The sequence below is a fragment of the Saimiri boliviensis genome, chromosome 1 (assembly GCF_048565385.1).
Source record: "Saimiri boliviensis isolate mSaiBol1 chromosome 1, mSaiBol1.pri, whole genome shotgun sequence".
Classification (NCBI taxonomy): Eukaryota; Metazoa; Chordata; class Mammalia; order Primates; family Cebidae; genus Saimiri; species Saimiri boliviensis.
Window position 1 is genome coordinate 101,297,462 of NC_133449.1, and position 24,638 is coordinate 101,322,099.

Below are 24,638 nucleotides of genomic sequence, written 5' to 3' on the forward strand. Positions count from 1 at the left end.
CATTACAATCTTATTTCGGTTATGTTGACACAACACAATCTGTCCTTCCAAGTGATCACTGGAGTCCAGTTATTTCTGTCAAGTCAGCCATCCGGAAAGGGGCGCAGACAGATTGCAGCAACAGGGACTACACCAGGCCACGGAGCTCATCCCGCAAGACGCCTGACCGCACAGGAGGGCTGACCCCAGGGAAACTCGACACAAGGACAAAGCACGAAGCTCAACAGGGGCCTGCCTGCTCTGCACAGCTGTCAGACTCTGCTCTGGAAAATCACAGGGCACTCGAGTGAGCGCAGCAGCAGCCAGAAGGCCCTAGATGGCCAGGTGTGCAGCGGGGAGGTGCAGGGGCTGCACCAGGATGCGGCTAGGCCTGGGCCAGTTCACACAGACGCCGCTCAACTCCAGAGGTCCAGGGAGTGCCTGTCAGTGTGGAAGTCAGAATGCTCAGGCCAAATACCAAGATCAACCAACTATTCAGGTTGTACCAGAGGCCCGGGGGACATGTCACTGCCCACCCATCAGACCAAGGGATGTGTCACTCCAGGCCACAGCCCGCCATAATGCAGTACAACCACGAGATATGACTTCTCAGCTACAGTGAATTCTGGGAGGAAATCCCACCACTAATACCATCATTTAGTTTAACTCTGCAGATTAAAAACATTTAAAAAATTATCTGGTAGCTCAGGCCTATAATCCTAGCAGTTTGGGAGGCCAAGGCAGGCTGATTACCTGAGCTCAGGCGTTTGAGACCAGCCTGGGCAACATGGCGAGATCCCATCTCTGCGAAAAATGCAAAAATTAGCCAGTCATGGTGGCACACACCAGTGGTCCCAGCTACCTGGGAGGCTGAGGTGGGAAGATCATGAGAGTTCAGGAGGTCGAGGCTGCAGTGAGCCAAGATCACACCACTGAACTCCAGCCTGGGGGACAAAGTGAGGCTCCATTCCTTAAATATATATATTATATACATGTTTATATTATATGCGTGTGTGTGTGTGTGTGTGTGTGTGTGTGTGTGTAAATATCAGGCAGGCCGCCCAATAATTACAGCATTTTCTGTGAGGATATGAAGGTCTTTGTAGTGATGACAGGAAGAGAAAAACCAATTTGCTATAAGGTGAGATTCAAACTGGGAGTAGAGCAAAGTAAACAGAGGCAGGTGGAATGAGCCTCTGCGCCAAGCCAAGGGGTCAGGACTTCTCTGCAGGCAGAGGGGAGCCACAGAAGGCTCCTGAGCCTTAGGGCAGCGACCTCCCTGGCAAGACAGTGGCTCTCAACCCCCTCAGACCAATCCCATTCCTTAAAACAAAGATTTACTAACACCTCATAGATCCTCCATGAAAGCAAAGGAACTAGTCAATACACAATTCTAAACAGTTAATGCTGCCCTAATTATAACAGAAAGAAATACAGAAATCCATCAAGGTGCGTTTTGATATGCAATGCTCAGGTCACACTTCACCAGAGCCTGGCTGCTCTGGGTGTGGTCCAAGGAGCTGCAGCACAGGCCTTATAGGGAGCCTAGCAGGGGGTCCCAGGCCCCACTCAGACCCACTGAATCAGCATCAGCATCTCACCAAGATACCCAGATGGCTGGAGAAGCCCTGCTCTGCCCTTGCGGCCCACCATATGCAGCACCACCATGGCAACATGCATTTCCAAACAGTTTCTGGAAAAGTTCTGAGCAAAATACAGTTTTTTCTTAGTTAACAGTATATGAAAAAACTGTTTGAAAAACCCTGAGTATAGGCTGGGCTCAGTGGCTCATGCCTGTTACCCTAACATTTTAGGAGGCCAAGGCAGGCAGATGACCACTTGAAGTCAGAAGTTCAAAACCAGCCTGACCAATATGGTGAAACTCATCTCTACTAAAAATGCAAAAATTAGCCAGGCACAGTGGCGTGCACCTGTAATGCCAGTTACTCGGGAGGCTGAGTCAGGAGAATCACTTGAACCCGGCGGCAGGGGTTGTAGCGAGCCAAGACTGTGCCACTGCACTCCAGCCTGGCGACAGTGCAAGACTCCTTCTCAAAAATAAAATAAAAAACATAATAATAATCTGTCAACGTCACCAAAACCAAGCAGAGTCTAACAAACGGTCACAGCCCAGAGGAGCCAGAGGAGACGTGAGGACTAAATGGCACGGGGGCTCCCACACGGGATTCTGGGAGAGGAAAAGGGCGTGAGTGGGAACTGCTGCAATCTGAATAAAGTGCAGGCTTGGTTAATGATAATGGATCACTAGTGGTTCATTAACTGTGACAAACATGTCATACTAACAGAAGATGATAACTGGGGAAACCAGAGCATATGGAAACTCTGCCCTTTCTTACAATTTTTTAATAAATCCTATAGTATTTAATTTAGGAAAAAAAACAAAAATCAGCAGCTCCTTATCATAAACACCTCCTAGGAGACAACACCCAGGACTGTGGTAGCAAGGGCTCAGGCAGAGGTGAAAAGAACAGGCAGGATCAGGGCAGAGCAGTCCTGGAAATGCCCAGAAAGAGTAGGAAGGGCCCTGAGGACTCCAGGTGCGGCAGAACGGGGAGGGCAGAGCTGGGAGGGTCACCTGGAAACAGCCAGGGAGCAGAACTGCAAAGCCAGCTTTCAGGAAAGGAGCGGGCCCAGAGGCTGCCACTGAGGACAAATGGGAAAATATTTACGAACCATAGTGGCTCAAAAAAAAACTGGATGAAAGAGCTCCAGCCAACAGGATCATCCATCATGGGCTGTCACATGGAGAGAGGGGAGGCAGAGGGCAGACGGGCTGGCTGCTAGGAGTGTGACCTCCACTCTTCTGCAACCAAAGGGGTACACACGTCTAGGGGCAAATGGAGCACTCTCTGGCAACATCCAAAATATCAATGTGGAAAATAAAGAAGAACCAACACAATGGGCACGATGGCTCACACTTGTAATCCCAGCACTCTGGGAGGCCAAGGCAGGAGGCTTGCTTGAACCCAGGAGTTGAAGACCAACCTGGGCAACATCATGAGACTCTGTCTATACATTTTTTTCAAAAATTAGCCAGGCACAGTGGCACACCTGTAACACCAGCACTTTGGGAGGCTGAGGTGGGAGGATTTATTGAGCCCAGGAGTTCAAGGCTGCTGTGAGTGATGATCAAGCCACTGCACTCCAGCCTGGGCCACAGAGTAAGACCCTGTTTCAGAAAGAAAGAAAGAAGGAGAGAGAGAGAGAGAGAGAGAGAGAGAGAGACAGAGAGAGAGAGAGAGAGAGGGAGAGGGAGGGAGAGAGAGAGAGAGGGAGAGGGAGGGAGAGGCAGGGAGAGGGAGGGAGAGAGAGGGAGAGAGGGGGAGAGAGAGGGAGAGAGAGGGAGAGAGAGGGAGAGAGAGGGAGAGAGAGGGGGGGAGAGAGAGAGAAAGAAAGAAAAAAAGAAAGAAAGAAATATGATATTTGTGAATCCAAAGCAGGGATAAAATGATACTTGCATGTAATGGGTTGTCAATCTGAGGGACTATGGGTTGTCAGTGCAGACCACTCACTCTTGGAGCAGCTCAGCGGGCCACACCCACTGAAGTCAGGAAATAAGAAGAACTGGCCTACTTGCTTTCACTGAGCAGAGCCCAGCCCCCAACTGAAACAAAATTCCCAGGGGCTCTGCCAGTGCCCTGATGGTCAAGCGGCTCTTCCTGAGACCCACCAGCCAGCTGTCACTATTTCCTCTGACTCTCCATAAATATTCTGTCCTCTTCTTACACAAATGATGTACCTCAAAATCGTTAGTTACTGCATAGTGAGACTGGAGCTTCAGTTCACTGTGCAGTTTAAAGGACAGTCCCTTTGCAGGTTCCAGATGCCACCAGTGCCCATGACACCTCACTGACAGTCTGGACTGTGGGTGCTTCTCCTCCAGTTTTCGCATTTTCATGGTTGCATTAATGCTGCAGGCAAGATGCTCTGATGCCCTGCACCAATGGGTAAACGGGCAGACACTGGGAAAAGCATCCATTTGTGCTTGTTTTATGGCACCTGAAGTCATAACAGTCCTCCGCAAGGCATCAATATTGTTCCTCAGGCAGTTTATCTTTGCTCAGCTTGCTGAAGGCTGTGACTTTTCGAAAAAGGCTGATGAATTTTCACTAAGCCCAATGCATCCTCTGACTTGACAGAAACAATGTACATAGCCCTTTATTAACTGCTTGGACTTCTAAATGATTCCAAGGTTTTTAGCTAGAATAACCACATCAACGGAGCCCAAGGCAACCATAATTTTCTGTACACTTCACCAGCAAATGTATTGCTAATACCAAGTGGGAGACGAACTCAACAACTTGATAAAGCATCCACAAAAATGCCATTAAAATTCACAAGAGGCTGGGCATGGTGGCTTATGCCTGTAATCCCAGCACTTTGGGAGGCCAAGGCAAGTGGATCACCTGAGGTCAGGAGTTCGAGACCAGCCTTACCAACATGGAGAATCCCTGTCTCTACTAAAAATACAAGAATAGCAAGGCACAGTGGCACATGCCTGTAATCCCAGCCACTCGGGAGGCTGAAGCAGAAGAATTACTTGAACCCAGGAGGCAGAGGTTGCAGTGAGCCGAGATCATGCCTGGGCAACAAGAGCAAAACTCCATCTATAAAAAAAATTCAGAAGGAAAGCAAAATGATGGCACAGTGCTAAGAAATACAACAGTCCTTAGCGGGTTTTTCCTACTGTCACCAAAAGATCATAACAAACATACTAGAGGAGAATAAACGTCATTCTGACCCAACTCCTCCTACTAGAAATGTTCAATATTTTCCACATGATGGAAAAAGTCTTTTTAAAAATAGAGTTAAAAAAATTATACATCCTTTTATTGTTCCATAAACTTTTTCATATGAGTCATCAAGGGAAACTGCCCTTTACAAAGCTTTCAGGCCAGCGTACTTTGCAGCAATCATGCACCATTCTTTCCAGAAAGACTGACAAGTGTTAACTCCCACCCTGCTGCACAGATCCAACCCAAGAATCCAGACAGCCAGCACCCGCTTCCAGGCAACGAGTTCAGTGTTGCAGGCTGTTAATGCACAAAGCGTACTTGCTAAAAGTTTCCTTGCTAATCTATTTCTTTTTATTTATTTATTTATTTATTTGCCTTTATAAGAGGAAGTGTTATTGGTAATTATTTATCTTAATAGCTTCAGAAAGAGGAACAGATAACCTCAGTCCAACATATTGGCAGTTGGCAAAATCTAGTGAATCAACTGTTCTGATTGCTAAGGATTTAATTTGGACGCTTTCTTTTTTTTTTTTTTTTTTTTTTTTTTTTTTGAGACGGAGTTTCACTCTTGTTACCCAGGCTGGGGTGCAATGGCGCGATCTCGGCTCACCGCAACCTCCGCCTCCTGGGTTCAGGCAATTCTCCTGCCTCAGCCTCCTGAGTAGCTGGGATTACAGGCACGCGCCACCATGTCCAGCTAATGTTTTTTTTTTGTATTTTTAGTAGAGACGGGGTTTCACCATGTTGACCAGGATGGTCTCGATCTCTTGACCTCGTGATCCACCCGCCTCAGCCTCCCAAAGTGCTGGGATTACAGGCTTGAGCCACCGCGCCCGGCTTCTTTTTTTTTTTTGATACAGAGTTTCGCTCCTGTTGCCCAGGCTGGAGTGCAGTGGCACAACGGCTCACTGAATCCTCTGCCTCCCAAGTTCAAGTAATGACTGCCTCAGCCGTCTGTGTAGCTGGGATTACAGGCATGCACCACCACGCCCAACTAATTTATATATTTTTAGTAGAGACCGGTTTCACCATGTCTCAATCTCCTGACCTCAAGTGATCTGCCCGTGTTGGCTTCCCAAGTACTAAGATTGTAGGTATGAACCACTGCACCCAGCCTTTATTCCTTTAATTTTTTTCACTTGCTCATGTAAGAGTAAGTTTTCTGATTGGCATATTTGAAGTCGCAATTTAGTTTTGTTATCATGGTAAAAATAAATATGAGTTACCATTTTACCCACTGCGGACTATACAGTTCAGAGGCACTAAGTACCTTCACATCGTTGTGCTGCCATCTCCACTAACCACGTCCAAAACCCTTTTTTTTTAAAGAGATGGAGTCTCAGTATGTTGTCCAGGCTGGAGTGCAGTGGCTATTCACAGGCGCAATCCCACTACTGATCAGCACGGGAGTTTTGACCTGCTCCGTTTCCCACCTAGGCCGGTTCACCCCTCCTAAGGCAACCTGGTGGTCCCCGCTCCCGGGAGGTCACCATACTGATGCTGAACTCAGTGCGGACACCCGATCGGCATAGCGCACTACAGCCCAGAACTCCTGGGCTCAAGCTATCCTCTCACCTCAGCCTCCCGAGTAGCTGGGACTACAGGCATGTGCCACCATGCCCGGCCCAAAACCTTCTCATCTTCCCAAACACACTCTGCCCCACTGAACAGCCAAGCCACTCCCCACTTCCCCAGCCCCTACCCCCTGCAACCACCATTCTACTTTCTGCCTCTCTGATTTGGACTACACTAAGGCACCTCACACGAGCGGACACATACTGTACATGCCCTTTGGTGACTGCTTATTCCTTAGCATAATGTCCCTAAGGTGCGTGCATCATCAAGATTTCCTTCCTTTGTGAGAATGGATCGTAGTCTACCGTGCAGGACCACACTGTGTACATCTGTTTGTTCATAGACAGTTGGAACGTCTTCACCTTTTGGCTACTGTGAATAAAACTGCTACGGGGCCGGGCGCGGTGGCTCACGCCTGTAATCCCAGCACTTTGGGAGGCCGAGATGGGTGGATCAGGAGGTCAAGAGACCGAGACCATCCTGGTCAACATGGTGAAACCCCGTCTCTACTAAAAATACAAAAATTAGCTGGGCATGGTGGCGCACGCCTGTAGTCCCAGCTACTGGGGAGGCTGAGGCAGGAGTATTGCTTGAACCCCGGAGACGGAGGGTGCAGTGAGCCGAGATCGCGCCATTGCACTCTAGCCTGGGTAACAAGAGCAAAACTCCGTCTAAAACAAACAAACAAACAAAAATGCTACGGACGTAGGGGTAAAGATGTCTGCGCTCCTTCCTTTCTTTTGGCGGGTATATGCCCAGAAGCATAATTGCTGCATCACATGGTAATTCTAAGTTTAAATTTTTGAGGAACTACAACACTGTTTTCCACAGCGTGACTATTTTTCATACGTTTCTCTGGCTCCTGAGACAGGGTCTCGACCGGGCACGGTGGCTCACGCCTGTAATCCCACCACTTTGGGAGGCTGAGATGGGTGGATCACAAGGTCAAGAGATCGAGGCCAACCTGGTCAACATGGTGAAACCCCGTCTCTACTGAAAATACAAAAATTAGCTGGGCATGGTGGCACGTGCCTGTATTCCCAGCTACTTGGGAGGCTGAGGCAGAAGAATTGCTTGAACCCAGGAGGCGGAGGTTGTGGTGAGCCGAGATCGTGCCATTGCACTCCAGCCTGGGTAACAAAAGCGAAACTCGATCTCAAAAAAAAAAGAGAGAGAGGGACAGGGTCTCAATTTCTGTCACACAGGTGACAGAGTGAAACTCTGTTTCAAAAATAAATAGGAAAATTCCCAAAAAAAAAAAATGCTATTTAAAAACTGTTTGCCAAGAGAAACAGAACAGCCAGTGACCTGAATCCGGCTACACTGAAGCTGCGTACTCTCATGACTCAACTATCAGGGGCCACCAATCTCTGCACATGGACTTCTTGTCCAACAGAGCTAATCGCTGAGTGGTGGCACTTACTGGAAACCCCGTCCACGCAACACAGGCCTAAATAGGCACAGCCTGCATCTCTGCATCCCACCTCTCGTGGGAGAAGTCTGGAAGAGCCCTTACTGTCCCCCTGTCCTACTCTCTCCTCTCTCTTAGGGGCCCAGGGAAGACTCATTCGCTTCGTGAGACTCCCTCACCCCGCCTCATCCGGGTGGGAAGGGAAGATGAAGAAGGCAGGAAGTGGCACCCTGGCCAGCAGGGCCGAGCCTGCACTCAGCATACTGGGCCTGGAGGGGCAGGGAGGCAGAGTTACTATTCTGCGCATAGCACTGCGGGGGACTGCTGCAAGAAGGCACTTGGCATAATCCTCCCAAAAGCACCACTTGAGAAAGGTACCACACTAAGACGCCGTCTGGGGCAAGCTGGTAGCGCCCGAGTGTGGAAAGAGAGCTTCGCCCAGCCCCAGGGCACTTGACGCCAGGGACTGCAGTCAGCACTGCAGAGTTCAGAGGGAAAGGCCACGCCAGCCGCCAGATCCAGGGGAATAGGCACCTGTGGGTGGGCGTGACTGGGGAGGCAGCAGGGTGACCCTGGGCATGCAGGTAGGGAACCCAAGGAAGACGGCCCTGTACCCCCAGGTGAGACAGGCAGAGGCAGACACTGTGGCCCCTGGGACACTGCTGGGCCTCAGCCTCCCCGGAGCAGACAGAAGCTGGAGGGAGCAGACAGGGCAGTGAGTGCTGAGGAACCTGGTGGCTGGTGCCCTACGTGCTTTACACTCAGCTTTCCAAATAAAACGAAAAGGGAACACTGACTGGAAAGACTGCGTTTGTGTTTGCACTAGATTAGGGGATAATTACCATGCATAGGAAATATGGCTAAAACGCTTCTGCTTCTGAGGCTAAAAAGGAAGTTAAGGCACAGGGACACCCCAGCTGCAGCCCAGCACTCCCCAACACACCCCAGTCTGCAGCTGCCAGCCTTACTGCATGGAAACTTGTTTTTAAATAATGCAGCAGATCTGCAAACGCTCCCACAGCCAGGATGGGAAATGGAAAAACCAAAGCCTGGGCACAGCCCCAGGTGCCTCCTGTCAAACACCAGAATATGTGGGTGCTAAGCAATGAGGTGACCACCAGTGTGCCTCATGCTCAGTCTCATCCCTGCAATGACAGTCTCAGTGTGGACAGGAGCCTTGAGAAGCCTGGCTGCTTCAGCCAGGACTTCTGCCCCTCCTCCAGCACTCATGACAGGCACCCACTGGCCAAGGGAGCACCCTCTCACTAAGGTGCAGTGGTCATCCCAATCCCACTCCCTCCCAAAGGGCACAAACAATCACTGTGAAGCTGTTCACGACCCTTCTGTGAGTCTGACGTTACAATCCCATCACATAGGACCTTCTCAAGATTTCAGATGTGTCCTGTTCTTCCACTCATGCCCAGCAGGCCTGGTGAGTCCTGGCTAATGTCTCTATCACCCTAGTGGCCAGGGACAGCATCACTGACAAAGGACCCTGACCCAAAAAGGGGAGAGACAGCAGCAACACACTTGTTTTTTGAGAGGACACTTGTTCTGCTCCAAGATCCCAAGATGCCCTATGTGTACATGGCCTTTCCAGACAAAAAGACAAACCCCAGAGCGTCAGATGCATTACATCATTGCATTACAAACAGAATCGGTGAGCATGCAGTGCCAGGACCTCTGCCAACCAATGAGTTCTCCTGGGCAAGTCCCAGGACATGTCCCATGAGATGTGGGAAAGGGGAAACCTCAACTCAACACCTTCTAGGTGCCAGATTCACTTTCTTTTTAAATTTTTTTTTTTTTTTTTTTTTTTTTGAGACAGAGTTTCGCTCTTGTTACCCAGGCTGGAGTGCAATGGCACGATCTCGGCTCACCGCAACCTCCGCCTCCTGGGTTCAGGCAATTCTCCTGCCTCAGCCTCCTGAGTACCTGGGATTACAGGCACGTGCCACCATGCCCAGCTAATTTTTGTATTTTTAGTAGAGACGGGGTTTCACCATGTTGACCAGGATGGTCTCGATCTCTTGACCTCGTGATCCTCCCGCCTCGGCCTCCCAAAGTGCTGGGATTATAGGCGTAAGCCAGCACGCCCGGCCTCTTTTTAAATTTTTTTTAAAGTTAAAAAAAAATAGTCTTAAAAAATGTTAGGGCCGGGTGTGGTGGCTCATGTCTATAATCCCAGCACTTTGGGAGGCCAAGGCAGGCAGACTGCTTGAGCTTAGGAGTTTGAGACCAGCCTGGACGACATGGCAAAACCTTATTTCTACCAAAAATACAAAAATTAGCCAGGGATGGTGGTGCATGCATGTAGTCCTAGCTACTTGGGAGGCTAAAGAAGGAGGATCGTTTGAGCCCAGGATATGGAGGTTGCAGGGAGCCAAGATCGTGCCATTGCACTGCAGCCTGGGCAACAGAGCAGGGAAAAATAAAATATTCCCTAATAAGCACCATTTTCCTTCATTATTCTTGTGCTTTGCTAAGTGAAAAGATGTTTCTCTGTACAGCTGTGTATGAGATTCAATCTGCAAAAATAGAGAGAACTGCACTCCTTCCCAGTGGAAAGGCAGAGGACAAGGAAAAGGGCTTTCCCTACAGTGCTGAGATCCCACTGCATGACAGGACGTGGGCCAGTGTTCCCATCTCCTGGCTCAGTCACGGTGTTACTACTGCCTGGACAGTGCCTTTAGCCAGCTGCCCACCCACCACCCATTCGATCGAAACCAGTAGGCTTGACAAGTGTCTGCTAACAAGAACCATGAAGTATTTTTTTGTTTTTTTTTTTTTTTAGAGAGAGGGTCTCACTCTGTCACTCAGACTGGTGGTATGATCACAGCTCACTGCAGCCTCAACCTCCTGGGCTCAAGTGATTCTCCCACCTCAGCCTCCTGAGTTGCTGGGACTAAAGGCGTGCAGTATCACATCTGGTTAACTTCTTTTTTTACTTATTTAGAGAAGGTGGTCTCACCATGTTGCCCAGGCTGGTCTCCAACTCCTGGCCTCAGGTGATCCTCCTGCCTCAGCCTCCCAAAGTGCTGGGATTACAGATGTGAGACACAACACCTAGACATGAAATATTCCTGAAGCCAACTGTTTTTGTTTTGTTTTGTTTTGTTTTTTGAGACAGGGTCTCACTTTGTCACCCAGTCTGGGGTGCAACAGTATGAACAAGGCTCATTGCAACCTTGACCTCCCAGGCACAAGCAATCCTCCAGCCTCCCTCAGCCTCCAGAGTAGCTGGGACTACAGGTGTGTGCCTCCGCTCCCTAAAGCCAACTTTTAAACCACTAACTTGCTGGTTTCACTTCCTCCCCAGATGACCCGTCCAGTTTCTGCCAAGTTTAACCAAAGCCACAGCTCTCATATTGTGCATCGGCAAATCAAAAGAGAACAGAAATAGCACTTTCTTCTGCATTTGAAAACAACATTAAATACTGGCTTTTAATTTCCCTTTTTTATCATAAAGATCAGAGAGTAGAGATGCTTTTCAACTTATGACAGGATTTCATCCCAATAAACCCATTATAAATATGAAGGCCAGGCACAGTGGTTCATGCCTGTAATGCCAGTACTTTGGGAGGCCAAGGCAGGAGGTCCCTGGAGGCCAGGAGTTCCAGACCAGCCTGGGCAACACAGTGAGACCCCATTTCTCCAAAAAAAATACAAAAAATTTAGCCAGGCATGGTGGCACATGCCTATAGTCCCAGCTACCTGAGAGGCAGAGGCAGGAGGATTCACTGATCCCAGGAGGTCAAAGGTGCTGTGAGCCATGACTGTTCCACTACATGCCAGCCTGAGCAACAGAGTGAGGCTCTGTCTCAAACAAAAAGGAAAAAAAAAGAGAGGAAAATGTGGAAAGTTGAAAACTTGACTTCTCTCTCTCTCTCTCTCTCTCTCTCTCTCTCTCTCTCTCTCTATATATATATATATATATGTATATATTTATTTAGAGATGGATTTCACCATGTTGGCCAGGCTGGTCTTAAACTCCTGACCTCAGGTGATCTGCCCACCTTGGCCTCCCAAAGTGCTGGGATTACAGGCTTGACTACTTGACTACCCATAACCTATGGAACATCATTGCTTAACCTAGCCTACCTTCAGTGAGCTCAGAACGCCTCAGTTAGCCTACAGCTGCACAAAATCATCCAAAGTCACTTTACCGTATAATAAAGCATTGAATATCTCATGTAATTTATTGAGTACTGCACTGAAAGTGGAAAACAGAATGGCTGCACAGGCACTTGCAGCAGTTTCTGATGAATGCATGTTGCTTTCACACCAGTTGAAAAATCCTAAGACCAACTGTCTGTATAGGAAAAGGGTATTTCTAGCGATGATGACATTTAGACTCACCTTAGACTTACAATGGACAAAAATGTTGTACCAATATTATTCTACATAACATTAAAGCATTTACCATTGAGGGAGGAAACAGCAAGTTATGAATTCTAAGTTCAAAACCGGGCACTGCAGGAACAATGCCATGGGTGCCTCACTCTCTGGAGTTCAGGGAGGAGTACGCACCTGAGTCATTCCTTTTTCTAGATGTAATCTTTTGTTATTATTTGAATATTTTGATTCAGAATGATGCTCTCAATTTTCAAAGCACATCAGCTTTAAGCAGACTTCATGAAGTAGCTCATAAATGAGGAGTGCTGGCTGGGTATAGTGGTTCACGCCTGTAATCCCAACACTTTGGGAGGCCCAAGTGGACAGATCACCTGAGGTCAGGAGTTCGAGACCAGCCTGGCCAACATGGTGAAACCCTATCTCTATAAAAAATACAAAAATTAGCTGGGTGTGGTGGTTCAAGCTTGTCATCCCAGCTACTTGGGAGGCTGAGGCAGAGAATCACTTGAACCTGGGAGGTGAAGGTTGCAGTGAACCAAGATCACACCATTGCCTTCCAGCCCGGGCAAAAGAGCGAGACTCTGTCTCAAAAAAAAAAAAAAAAAACAGTGCCAAAACAGGCTGGCATTTCACAACTCACAAATTAACCAGTCAACAAGTAACCAAAAAAACCCGGGAGGGACCAAAGCGAGACACGCATCTGGCGCCTGCCAGCAGCACGCCAGAAAGTGAGGGTTTCTTTATAGCCCTCAGGCCAACTGTCAGAGGACAAGAGGGTGACACACCAGGAAGGCTCCCGCACCCACCCTGCCAGGCCCTGCAGGCTGGAGTGGCTTTGGTTTTGTATCCTATCCAGGGGAAGGAGCCCTTATTTGTGATCTGCCTGCCCTCAACATCAGAAGCACAGGGATAGCTTTCAGTGGGAACTTCCTTCACCTGTGCACAGAAACACTATTAGAAAACACTTAACCCACCAGCTCCAAGCTGCCCCCCAACCACTGTCAGCCTGAGTCACTCCACTTTCCCATATGCAGGGGCCAGAGAGGCCACACTAGTATAAAAATCACCAACTTACTATGGCCAACAGGACACTGGAAATCTTCAGCTTCTCACTGAGCAAACATATTATAAAGAACCACCTACTTTTCAGTTGCCAGTGTATTCCCTCTGGCCCCCCCGCCTCCCCACTGCCAAAGCATCCTATCACTTTAGAAAGAGTCCTTAAACACGATAGCCTCACCCACAGCCTGAAAGTCAGTCACGGCCCCAAAGTCTTTGAAGCATTAAAAGATAGGCAGAGGCTTCCTTTCTCCCACTCCCATTGTTGTTGCTTGTTTCCTGTTCTAGGAAATTCAATTTGTTTTTCTGAGACAGAGTCTTGCTCTGTTACCAGGCTGGAGTGCAGCAGTGCAATCTCGGCTCACTGCAACCTCCGCCTCCCGGGTTCAAATGGTTCTCCTGTCTCAGCCTCCCAAGTAGCTGGGATTACAGGTGTGAAGCACCTGAGGTCAGCAGGTCAAGATCAGCAGGGCCAACAGGGTGAAACCCAGTCTCTAATAAAAACAAAAAAATTAGCCGGGCATGGTGGCAGGCATCTGCAATCCCAACTACTCTGGAGGTTGAGCCAGGAGAATCACTTGAACCCAGGAGGCTGAGATCATACTATTACACTACAGCCTGAGCAACAAGAGTGAGATTCTGTATCAAAAAAAAAAAAAAAAAAAAAAAAAAAAAAAAAAAAAAAGGTATGCGGTGGTTCATAACTGAATGGTCCCAGAGTTCTTTTGCTGATTTTTATTTTTTCATCACGTGCTATGTGGCAGTGAACACCCTCATATCTCTGGATGCATATGAATTTGAATGTTTCTCTGAGGATTATATCCAGGAGTAGTGTTGCTAGAACGGGGGTCAGACAAGTGGTTCTGCTAGATGCTGCCCAGAGTAATTTCCCTTCTTTGTACATCTGTCACCAGGTCATGGATGGGCAAGTCACAGAAGGACAATCTTAACTGCCCTGATGCAGTGTCACAAAATAGCTGCCATGTGTCCTTCCAGCACTTGAGGTTTCTCATTTAATCCAATGAATTATCTAATTCTGCTGCATTAGCTCTAATTTTAATGATTTAATGATTCCTCTTTAAAAATTGGGCCGGGCGGGGTGGCTCACACCTGTAATCCCAGCACTTTGGGATGCCAAGGAGGGCAGATCACCTGAGGTCAAGAGTTCAAGACCAACCTGAGCAACATAGAGAAACTCCATCTCTACTAAAAAAAAAAAAATACAAAAATCGGCCAGGCATGGTAGTGCATGCCTGTAATCCCCGCTACTCAGAAGGCTGAGCAGGAGAATGGCTTCAACCCGGGAGACAGAGGCTGTGGTGAGCTGAGGTGTGTCACTGCATTCCAGCCTAGGCAACGAAAGCAAGACTCCATCACACACACACACAAAAAAAACTGATGTTAATTTGGGTGAAAAACAGTGTGTCATTTTATTTTGCATCTGCCTGATAACTAGTGAGGGTGAACATTTAAAAAATATATATATTGGCCAGGCACGGTGGCTCATGCCTGTAATCCCAGCACTTTGGGAGGCCAAGGTGGGCAGATCACCTGAGGTCAGGAGTTCAAGACCAGCATGGCCAACATGGTGAAATCCATCTCTAAATATATATATGTATATATATGTGTGTATATATATATATATATATATATATATATATATATATATATGTGTGTGTGTGTATATACACGTATATACACGTATATACGTGTATATACGTATATATACACGTATATACATATATACGTGTATATATGTGTATATACGTATAGAGAGAGAGAGAGAGCGCGCACGCGTACTTGGATTTTTTTTACTTATGTATCTTTCATTTTTGCTCTTTTTTTTCCTATTACTGTTTCTTTGATATGTGGATTTTATTTATATAGTCTGGATAGATTTCTGTTTTTTATATATGCATGTTTTTTTTTTTTTTTTAAGACGGAGTTTCGCTCTTGTTACCCAGGCTGGAGTGCAATGGCGTGATCTCGGCTCACCGCAACCTCCGCCTCCTGGGTTCAGGCAATTCTCCTGCCCAAGCCTCCTGAGTAGCTGGGATTACAGGCACGCGCCACCATGCCCAGCTAACTTTTAGTATTTTTAGTAGAGACGGGGTTTCACCATGTTGACCAGGATGGTCTCGATCTCTTGACCTCGTGATCCACCCGCCTCGGCCTCCCAAAGTGCTGGGATTACAGGCTTGAGCCACCGCGCCCGGCCTATGCATGTTTTTTTCTTTTATCTTTTTTTTTTTTTTTTTTTTGAGATGGGGTCTCCCTGTCACCCAGGTTGGAATGTAGTGGTACAGTCACAGCTCACTACAGCCTCCTCCTTGGCTGAATTGATTCTCCCACCTCAGCCTCCCAAGAAGCTGGGAGTATAGGCATGTGCCACCACAGCAGCTAATTTTTTTGTATTATTTTGTAGAGCTGGGGTCTCACTGTGTTGCCCACACTGGTCTTGAACTCCTGGCCTCAAGTGATCTGCCCGCCTTGGCCTCCCAAAGTAGTAGGATTACAGGTGTGAGGCACCACGCCTGGCCCAATTATTAAATTACAGACAGTATTCAACATCTGTGAAAACGTCACCTGGGTGAACAAGATGCTTTCATTCTGTGTCATGGTGTCTGGAGTCCCAGGACAGCTGCTCTGAGAACAGCAGCAGTGGGAAAGAAAGGACTGAAAAGACCTATGTCTATCCCCAATTGCGTTCTACAACCCCATCGGGACTTTCCATATTTCTGTTAGCAATTCTATGAATTTATTCTGAGCTGTAATTCCGGTTGCTGTACTCTATGGTATACCTTTGAATTTTTTTGATTACACACACACAAAAAAAACCTTCTATTATCCCTCTGCTGAGCCATATATACCTTACAGTTTCCCAGACAAACCCCACAGAGATCGCCACATAGGTCTGGCTGCCTCATGGAGAAACTTCAAAGCACAATGACACAATTGTGGGGAATCTGAGTCTTACAGCTACACAAAGTGCAAATCCGAGCAAATGAGTAGACTTCACAGGGAAAGAGAAAGGGAACTGCATTTGTCGCAACTTTAAAATGTAAAAAGAACTTTACTTTCCATGTATGTGACAAAAGTTTCATATTACTAATACTCAATTCTCACAATTTGTAAGACAAAAATAGACACTCTAAGAGAAAAAGACAAAAATAGACACCTTAAGTGAAAAAAAGACCCAAAAAAGCCACAAATACGGAATTTGCGAGAGGCACAATAAAAATGGCCAAGAATCATCAACACTCACGAGCTGTCATTTAAGGGCTGAGGGCTTCACACGCATCGCCTCAGTCACCCTCCAAGTGACTCTCAGAGAAGCACTGCCCACTCCTGCTCCCCGCAGGACTCGGGAAGGTGAAGCAGCTTGTCCAGGCTCTCACAGCAGATAAACAGAGCCTGGGCTAGGGCCCAAGTTGGCTGACTCCAAATCTGGGGCCTTGACCATTAAGCAACAAAAATAAAATGTGTGGATTTTATGTATATAATAAATAACTCTACTGTTGGGGAGGGCTTAGAGAAAAGGACCTTCTCATTCAGACCTCTTTGGGATGCAAACTCAGAGAGCCGACAACGGGTTGCAACGGTTTTATCAATGTGCAGTACTGCTAACTCACAATCCCACTTGAGGAAGTGCACCCTACCAAGACCATCTCAGACGTTCCCAAGGATACATGCAAATCTCCTAAATTTCTATAAAACGCACAAAGCAGTCTCAAAGCACTGTTTATACGTGGAAAAAACGCAGACTTCAAAGCTTATTAGTTAGGGACGAGTCTGTGCTATATGCAGACAGTGAAGTATTATATAGCATTGTTTATACTACACTGTCTCTAAGAGAATATATATGGCATGCTATCCTGCAGGGAAGAAGCTACACATGACTCTGCATGTGAATACGGAGAGAGTTTCTTTAAAATGAGCGATTTATCTTTGCTAGGGTCTCTGATGCTTTTGACTTTGTTCCTTTTGCTGCTCTGCAGTGTTTGGATGCTTTCTAACCTATCCTTTTCACCTAAATATGAGCTGCTTGAACATCAAAGAGCTGTCAATCTTTAAACAGAGAGAGCCTTGAACTCCAGATTAAATAAACCTCTCCTCCTGTGATCTGCTACACCCCATATTGCCGCGGGGAAAAGTCCAGGAGCCAGTCTCTGTACACCCCCACTATTAGAAGCCCCACACACAGGGCTTCTCTGCTCCCCTAGGAGGGCAATGGCACAATCTCAGCTCACTGCAATCTCCACCTCCCGGGTTCAAGCAAGTCTTCTGTCTCATCCTCCGGGGTAGCTGGCATTCCAGGCGCCCGCCACCACTACCGGCTTTATTTATTTATTTATTTATTTATTTATTTATTTATTTTAAGTAGAGAAGGGGTTTCACCGTTTTAGCCAGGCTGGTCTCGAACTCCTGACCTCAAGAGTTTCGCCTGCCTCGGCCTCCCACGCCTGCTGGATTACTTACAGGCGTGAACCACCGCGCCTGGCTTGTTTCGGATTTCTTCAAGTTCACCTCGGCTCTGGTCGGGGCCAGTGAAGCACTCTCGTTTCGCCCCCAAGGCAGGGAAAGAGAAGGCGGCCCCCACGCTTCAGCTTAGGCCCCGCCCAGACCTCGGGGTACCCAAGCCCCAGCTCCCGGTACGGCCTGGACCCCGTAGCGTCCTGTGCCCCGCGGCTGGGCCTCCTCAAAGCCTCCCTGACGCCCTCTACCCCTTCCTAACTCCGTCTGCCTCTCCCTGGACCCCTCAGACCCTCCCGGACCCCCTCAATCCTTCCCTAGCCCCTCTCAACGTGGCAGCACTGCGGCCGCTCCCCACCCCCACCCGAAACACCACACCGCCCGGCCCGGAGCCCATCTGGTGGCCCCGACGCGGGGCCACCGCCCCCGCCCCTCCCAGGTCCGAGGCCTCTACCCGGCCTGAACCCCTGACCCTCCCGGCCCCGCCGCCTCCGCGCACTCACCTTCGCGGCAGCGCCTCCTCCAGATGGTGTCGGTGTGAAGGATGCGCCGGAACTTGGTGCAGACCTGGGCCAGGCTGGGCAGGTCTGTGCCGGGCAGCGACGCGAAGATCTCCACCAGCAGCTCGGGCGGCAGCTCCAGCAGCGAGCAGCGCGGGGGCGGCGGCGAGGGGCCAGTGCACAAGCCGCCCCCCACCCCGGCCAACACCGCCGCGCCCGCCTCGATGCGCTCTTCCTCGGGATCGGTGTCCGGCTCGCTGTCGGCCGCCGCCGTCTCGGCCGGGCCCCGGCGTTGCTGGCGACGCCGGCATCCGCGCGACGGGCCCACGCCGCAGAGGCGAGCGCACACCGCCATGCCGCCCAGTGACGGCCGATGCCGTCGCTTCTGCGCACGCGCCAACGCGGCCTCGCTCAGCCAGCGCCAAGCCACGCCCCCGCCGCAGAGCCCGCCACGCCCCCTGGAGCGCCCAGCCCCGCCCCTGTCTGGAGCCCCGCCCCGACCGCACCCCCAACTCCGACCTCCGAGACCCCGCGCAGCTACCATCCCCTCCCGCGTGAGGGCGCCGCTCGCGGCGGGCACGAGAAAAGAAAGTGGTGGTGCTGGGCGCAAAACGAGAAGCTGCCCCGTGTGAGGCTCGAACTCACGACCTTCAGATTATGAGACTGACGCGCTGCCTACTGCGCTAACGAGGCTGCTCGGCTGCCCCCTCCGCGCCGCATCCTTTGAGGAGACACTGGTCGCTCCCGCGCCGGCGACCCCACTTCGGACGCCTGAAACTCTGCCCCGCCGACCTGCGAACGGAAAGATGCTCTTTACAGCTCCAAATACAAAGATTGCAGCCCGAACCCCAATGGGCGCCCAGAAACCCTTCTGTCCTTGGAAACAACGGGCGTTCCATCGCGTCCGCTTCACGGTAAGGAAAAGGGCCGCGCTGCGGGGCTCTGCGAGCTTCCTCTGGGGTTCCAAGCTCTCTGGAAGCCCCGGGGAGGGATCGCAGGGGCGGCGGCCAGCGCGGCCCGAGGGATTCGGGGATGCTCGACCGGTCTTGAAACGGAGGCCCTACCGCGGGGCCCCCACAAGCGGCTGAGTTCCTGACGCTACCGGGAGCCGCGCACGCCCGCTCCCACTGCGACCCGTCGATGCCGCGGGGCGGGGGCGTCCCCTAGTTCCGCGGGTGGGGACCGTGAAGGCGTCCTCTGACCAGAGCAGCCGCGCACGGCGCCGTGGGCCCCGCCGCGGATCCCATCGCTGGAGGCCCAGGCGGGAGGATCGCTCGAGACCGGGAGTTCGAGACCAGGCTGGGCAAAACAGCGAGACGCCGCCCCCCCCTCCCGGTTTACAAAAATAAAAATAAAAAGAGGCTGAAACGGGAGGATCTCTTTAGCCAAGGAGACCGAGGCTGCAGTGACCTGTGATGGCGCCACTGCACTCCAGCCTGTGCAACACAGCGAGACCCTGTCTCCAAAACAAACAAAAAATCGAAAAGCCACAAATGGCAGGGCGCCGTGGCTTAGGTTTGTAATCCCAGCACTTTGAAAGGCCGAGGAGGATGGATCACCTGAGGTCTTAAGTTTGAGACCAACCAGCCAGACCAACATGGTGAAACACTGTCTCTAAAAATTATAATTTTAAAAATTAGCTGGGCATGGTGGTGCCTACTCGGGAGGCTAAGGCGGGAGGATCGCTGGAACCCGGGAGTGGGGGTTCCAGTGAGCTGTGATCACACCACTGCACTCCAACCTGGGCAACAGATCAAGACCCTTCTCAAAAAATAAAAAAAAAAAAACAAAAAACAAAAAAAAAAACAAGACCAAAGGGGGAAAAAAATCCATACAGATGTGTCTACGTCCAAACCTTGAGCTTTTTAGGCCCACACTATTGAAAATCAGCACCTGACTGATCGATTACCCTGACCTCAGGTTCCTTGTTTTTTGGTCCATTCCACGCTGTCAAAATGCTCTTACTTCCAGTGACCATTAATAAGTAATCCAAAAACAAACTCCTTTCACAAGGAGTAGGACCCACTTCTTCACAGGTATGTAATGGGCCGCACTGACCCCTCATGGGGTCCCACAGAGCCCCTCACACCTGGACCCGCATCCCCCCCAGACTTCCCACCAGGTCCACCCACTTCCCAGCCCATCACCCCTGCCCGAGATCTCCCCCCACCTCCTGGTCCTGCCCTTAAACAACCGACACCCTTGCCTGCTTGCCCTCAAAAGGAGCGGCCTTCTAGGAGGCTTCCCCACATTTTCCCTAGGGGAGAATGGTGCCTTTATCATAGGGCCATCGTACTGTTTTATTACGAATATTAGTTTCCTCTGGACTACACTCACCAGCTATAGCCCCCTCACATGAGATGTGGAAAAACATTGCATGATCAATGAATGTTCACTGACTAAATACTTTAAAAAAAAAAAAAATAGGCCAGGTGCGATGGCTCACGCTTATACTCCCAGCACTTTGGGAGGCCGAGGAGGGTGGATCACCTGAGGTCAGGAGTTTGAAACCAGCCTGGCCATTATGGTGAAACCCCGTCTCTACTAAAAATACAAAAATTAGGCGGGCGTAGTGGCGGGCAACGGTGTTTTCAAGTACTCGGGAGGCTCACGCAAGAGAATCGCTTGAACCTGGGAGGTGGAGGCTGCAGTGAGCCAAGATCGCACCACTGCACTTGCAGCCTGGGCGACAGATTAAGACTCCATCTCAAAATAAATAAATAAATTTCAGGAGCAAATGCTAAAAGAAAAAAAATATAAGAAAAAGGAAAAAATAAAAATAACAGGCTAAAAGGCCGAAAAACAAGGAACAGGAACCAAACAGATGTAGAGAAGACTGGTGGATCAGTCACAGAAATGCATGCTAGGAAGTGTCTAAGCAAGAAGAATCGCATGAACAGATTTCACACCGAATGGCTGACTAGCCTACGTGCTATGCTCTGTGTGTATCCACAGGTTCTAGATATAATCTTTGCCACTGTTGCAATTCAGTTCATTTTTTTTATTTTTGGTTTTATTAATCGGTTTATGAGGTTGAGTATTTTTTTTTCCAAAAACTGATCTACCCATTAGTAGGTCTTGTACTAGGAGCTGAGTATAAAAACAGGAATAAAACACATTTTTTCCCTGTTAAAATATGCAACATAATTTGGTTAGATGTCCATCTTTAGAAGAATGGTTATTATACCAGTCTATGTTCATAATTTGAATTATACAACTACACAGTTAAAAAGATACAGTCTGCTGCGGTGGCTTGTATCTGCAGTCTCAGCTACTTGGGAAACTGAAATGGAAGGATCCCTTGTGCCCAGGAGTTCCTGGCCAGCACAGGCAACATAGTAAGACCCCTGTCCCCTCAAAATATATACCTTTTAAAAAATATTTTTGCCCAAGCTGGAGTGCAATGGTGTGATTTCAACCCACTGAAAGCTCTGCCTCCAGGGTTCAAACAATTCTCCTGCTTCAGCCTCCTGAGTAGCTGGGACTACAAGCATCTGCTACCATGCCTGGCTAATTTTCATATTTTTAGTAGAGATGGGGTTTCACTATTGGCCAGGCTGGACTCAAATTCCTGACGTCAAGTGATCTACTTGCCTTGGTCTCCCAAACTGCTGGGAACACAGGCGTGAGCCAATGTGCCCAGCCTTTTTTTCTTTCTTTTTTTTTTTCTTGAGTGGAATTTCACTCTTTTTGCCCAGGCTGGAGCGCAATGGTGCAATCTCAGCTCACTGCAGCCTCCACCTACGGGATTCAAGTGATTCTCCTGCCTCGGCCTCCTGAGTACTCGGATTACAGGTGCCCACCACCAAACCTGGCTAATTTTGTATTTTTAGTAGAGACAGGGTTTCACCATGTTGGCCAGGCTGGTCTCAAATTCCTCACCTCAGGTGATCCACCTGCCTCGGCCTCCCAAAGTGCTAGGATTACAGGCTTGAGATGCCATGCCCAGCCTACATTTTAAAAAGACATACATTTGAATATATATATATATATATATATATATTTCATCTACAGAAATTTATATATATTCAAATGTATATATATATATATATATATATATATATATATATATATAAAATTTCTGAAGACGAGTGTACATGGAGCTTATGTTCAGGAAGAGAATATTCCAAATTGCTAACAGTGATTATCTCTAAGGATGTGAAGAGTTCGAATGGTGATCAACAGAAACTTTAGTTTTCTCTATAGTGTTTATCTTAACAGTGAGGAAACATTTGTATATTATTTGTATGATAAAGAATGAAGCCAGGTGTGGTGGCAAGTGCCTGTAATCCCAGCACTTTGAGGGGCTGATGTGGGTAGACCACTTGAGGTCAGGAGTTGGAGACCAGCCTGGCCAATATGGTGAAGCCTTGTCTCTACAACTCCGTGTCTACTAAAAATACAAAAATTAGTGGGGCGTGGTGGTGCACACCTGTAATCCCAACACTTTGAGAGGCAGGAGGTGGGTGGATCACTTGAGTCCAGGAGTTCCAGACCAGCCTGGGCAATAGGGCAAAAACCAAAAACCCATCTCTACAAAAAAAAGACAAAAAACAAAAAAATTAGCCTTGGTGGTACTTGCCTATAGTCCTAGCTCAGGAGGCTGAGGTGGGAGGATCACCTGAGCCCAGGAGGTCAAGGCTGCAGTAATCTGAGACTGTACCACTGCACTCCAGACCACGGGTGACGAGCAAGACCTGTATCAAAAAAAAAAAAAAAAAAAAAAATGGCTGGGTACGGTGGCTCACACCTGTAATCCCAGCACCTTGGGAGGCCGAGGCAGGCAGATCATGAGATCAGGAGATCAAGACCTTCCTGGCTAACATGGTGAAACCCCATCTTTACTAAAAATACAAAAAAAAATTAGCCAGGCATGGTGGTACGTAACTGTAGTCCCAGCTACTCAGAAGGCTGAGGCAGAAGAATCACTTGAATCCAGGAGGTGGAGGTTTCGGTGAGCGGAGATTGTGCCACTGCACTCCAGCCTGGGTGACAGAGCGAGACTTCATCTAAAAAGGTGAGAAAGTATAATGATGTTGAAGTATTAAACTGATAGCAGTAAATAAAACCAGTAAAGTCACCTGACACACATATATACAGAATATATGCATTAAGTAGATGTTGGTTGTCACTGATTCATCCAACAATTATAAATTATGCAACTACTATGTACTAAGCACTATGCTGTGTCTGTGGCTAAGAGAATTATTAATAGTACAATAGTTCCAATTAGGCTGGGTGTGGAGGCTCATACCTGTAATCCCAGCACTTTGCGAAGTCAAGGCAGGCAGATCACTTGAGGTCAGGAGTTCCAGACTAGTCTGGCTAACATGGTGAAAACCCATCTCTATTAAAAACAGGAAAATTAGCTGGATGTAGTGGTGTGCACCTGTTGTCTCAGCTACTCAGGAGACTGAGACAGGTGAATTGCTTGAACCCAGGAGATAGAGGTCACAGTGAGCTGAAATCGTGCCAGTGCACTCCAGCCTGTGTGACAGAGGCTACATCTCAAAAAAAAAAAAAAAAAAAAATCCAAGTAATAACATCCTGCTATCTACCAGGGAGATCAGCCATTAAACAAGTAACCACACAAAAAAATACATAATTATACATTGTAATTCTCTTTTTTTTTTTTTTTTTTGGGGGGGGGGAACGGAGTTTCGCTCGTTACCCAGGCTGGAGTGCAATGGTGCGATCTTGGCTCACCGCAACCTCCGCCTCCTGGGTTCAAGCAATTCTCCTGCCTCAGCCTCCTGAGTAGCTGGGATTACAGGCACGCACCACCATGCCCAGCTAATTTTTTGTATTTTTAGTAGAGACGGGGTTTCACCATGTTGACCAGGATGGTCTCGATCTCTCGACCTCGTGATCCACCCGCCTCGGCCTCCCAAAGTGCTGGGATTACAGGCTTGAACCACCGCGCCCGGCTACATTGTAATTCTCTAACAAAAAGTAAAACTAACAAGATCTTAGAGACCACACTTTAGATGATCAGACAAAGGTTCTTTAAGAAAATGACTTTTATAAATCAAAGGAAAACCTGGAGTTAGCCAGGAAAACACTTGATAAGAGAAAGTTCTAGGAAAAAAAGGAAAGCAGGGGACAGTGGCTCATGTCTGTAATCCCAGCACTTTGGGAGGCCAAGGCAGGTGCATCATAAGGTCAGAAGTTCTAGACCAGCCTGACCAACATGGTGAAACCCCATAGCTGCTAAAATATATACAAAAATTAGCCAGGCATGGTGGTGTGCACCTGTAGTCACAGTTATTCGGGAGGCTAAGGCAGGAGAATCACTTGAACCCAGGAAGCGGAGGTTGCAGTGAGCCAAGATCACGCCACTGCACTCCAGCCTAGGTGACAGAGCAAGACTCCATCTGAAAAAAAAGAAAAGAAAAGAAAGGGCAGCCGGCTGTCCCTGGCTCACTTAGTAGGTGAGGCCAGGAAAGGGAGTTTTCAAGGTACAGTGGTGGGAAGGAGCATCACTTGCTGGGGATCAGGGACTCAGGAGGCTGAAGGGGAACAGGAGAC

General features: G+C 48.6%; 1 protein-coding gene, 1 long non-coding RNA gene and 1 other non-coding gene across 4 annotated transcripts in view; all 3 read right to left on the reverse strand.

The window, feature by feature from the left end:
• FBXO31 (F-box protein 31) overlaps window positions 1-19,251 on the reverse strand; it is a 51,098-nt gene extending 31,847 nt beyond the window's left edge. The window contains exon 1 of one of the 2 annotated variants that reach the window (XM_039461128.2): window positions 18,114-19,251. In XM_039461128.2, coding sequence (XP_039317062.2) covers window positions 18,114-18,654 — 541 coding nt within the window. In that variant the 5' untranslated portion in view covers window positions 18,655-19,251. The remainder of the gene's footprint in view (window positions 1-18,113) is intronic. The other variant, XM_039461131.2, reaches the window with a different exon arrangement.
• On the reverse strand, window positions 18,731-18,803 carry TRNAM-CAU (transfer RNA methionine (anticodon CAU)). The gene has a single exon. It is a non-coding gene; the product is annotated as a tRNA-Met (tRNA).
• Window positions 19,252-22,510: 3,259 nt separating the features above from the next.
• Window positions 22,511-23,827, reverse strand: LOC141584857 (uncharacterized). The gene is made up of 3 exons (XR_012518091.1): window positions 23,365-23,827; window positions 22,999-23,119; window positions 22,511-22,807 (listed from the first exon to the last, which is right to left on the reverse strand). It is a non-coding gene; the product is annotated as an uncharacterized LOC141584857 (long non-coding RNA).
• Window positions 23,828-24,638: the final 811 nt, after the last annotated feature.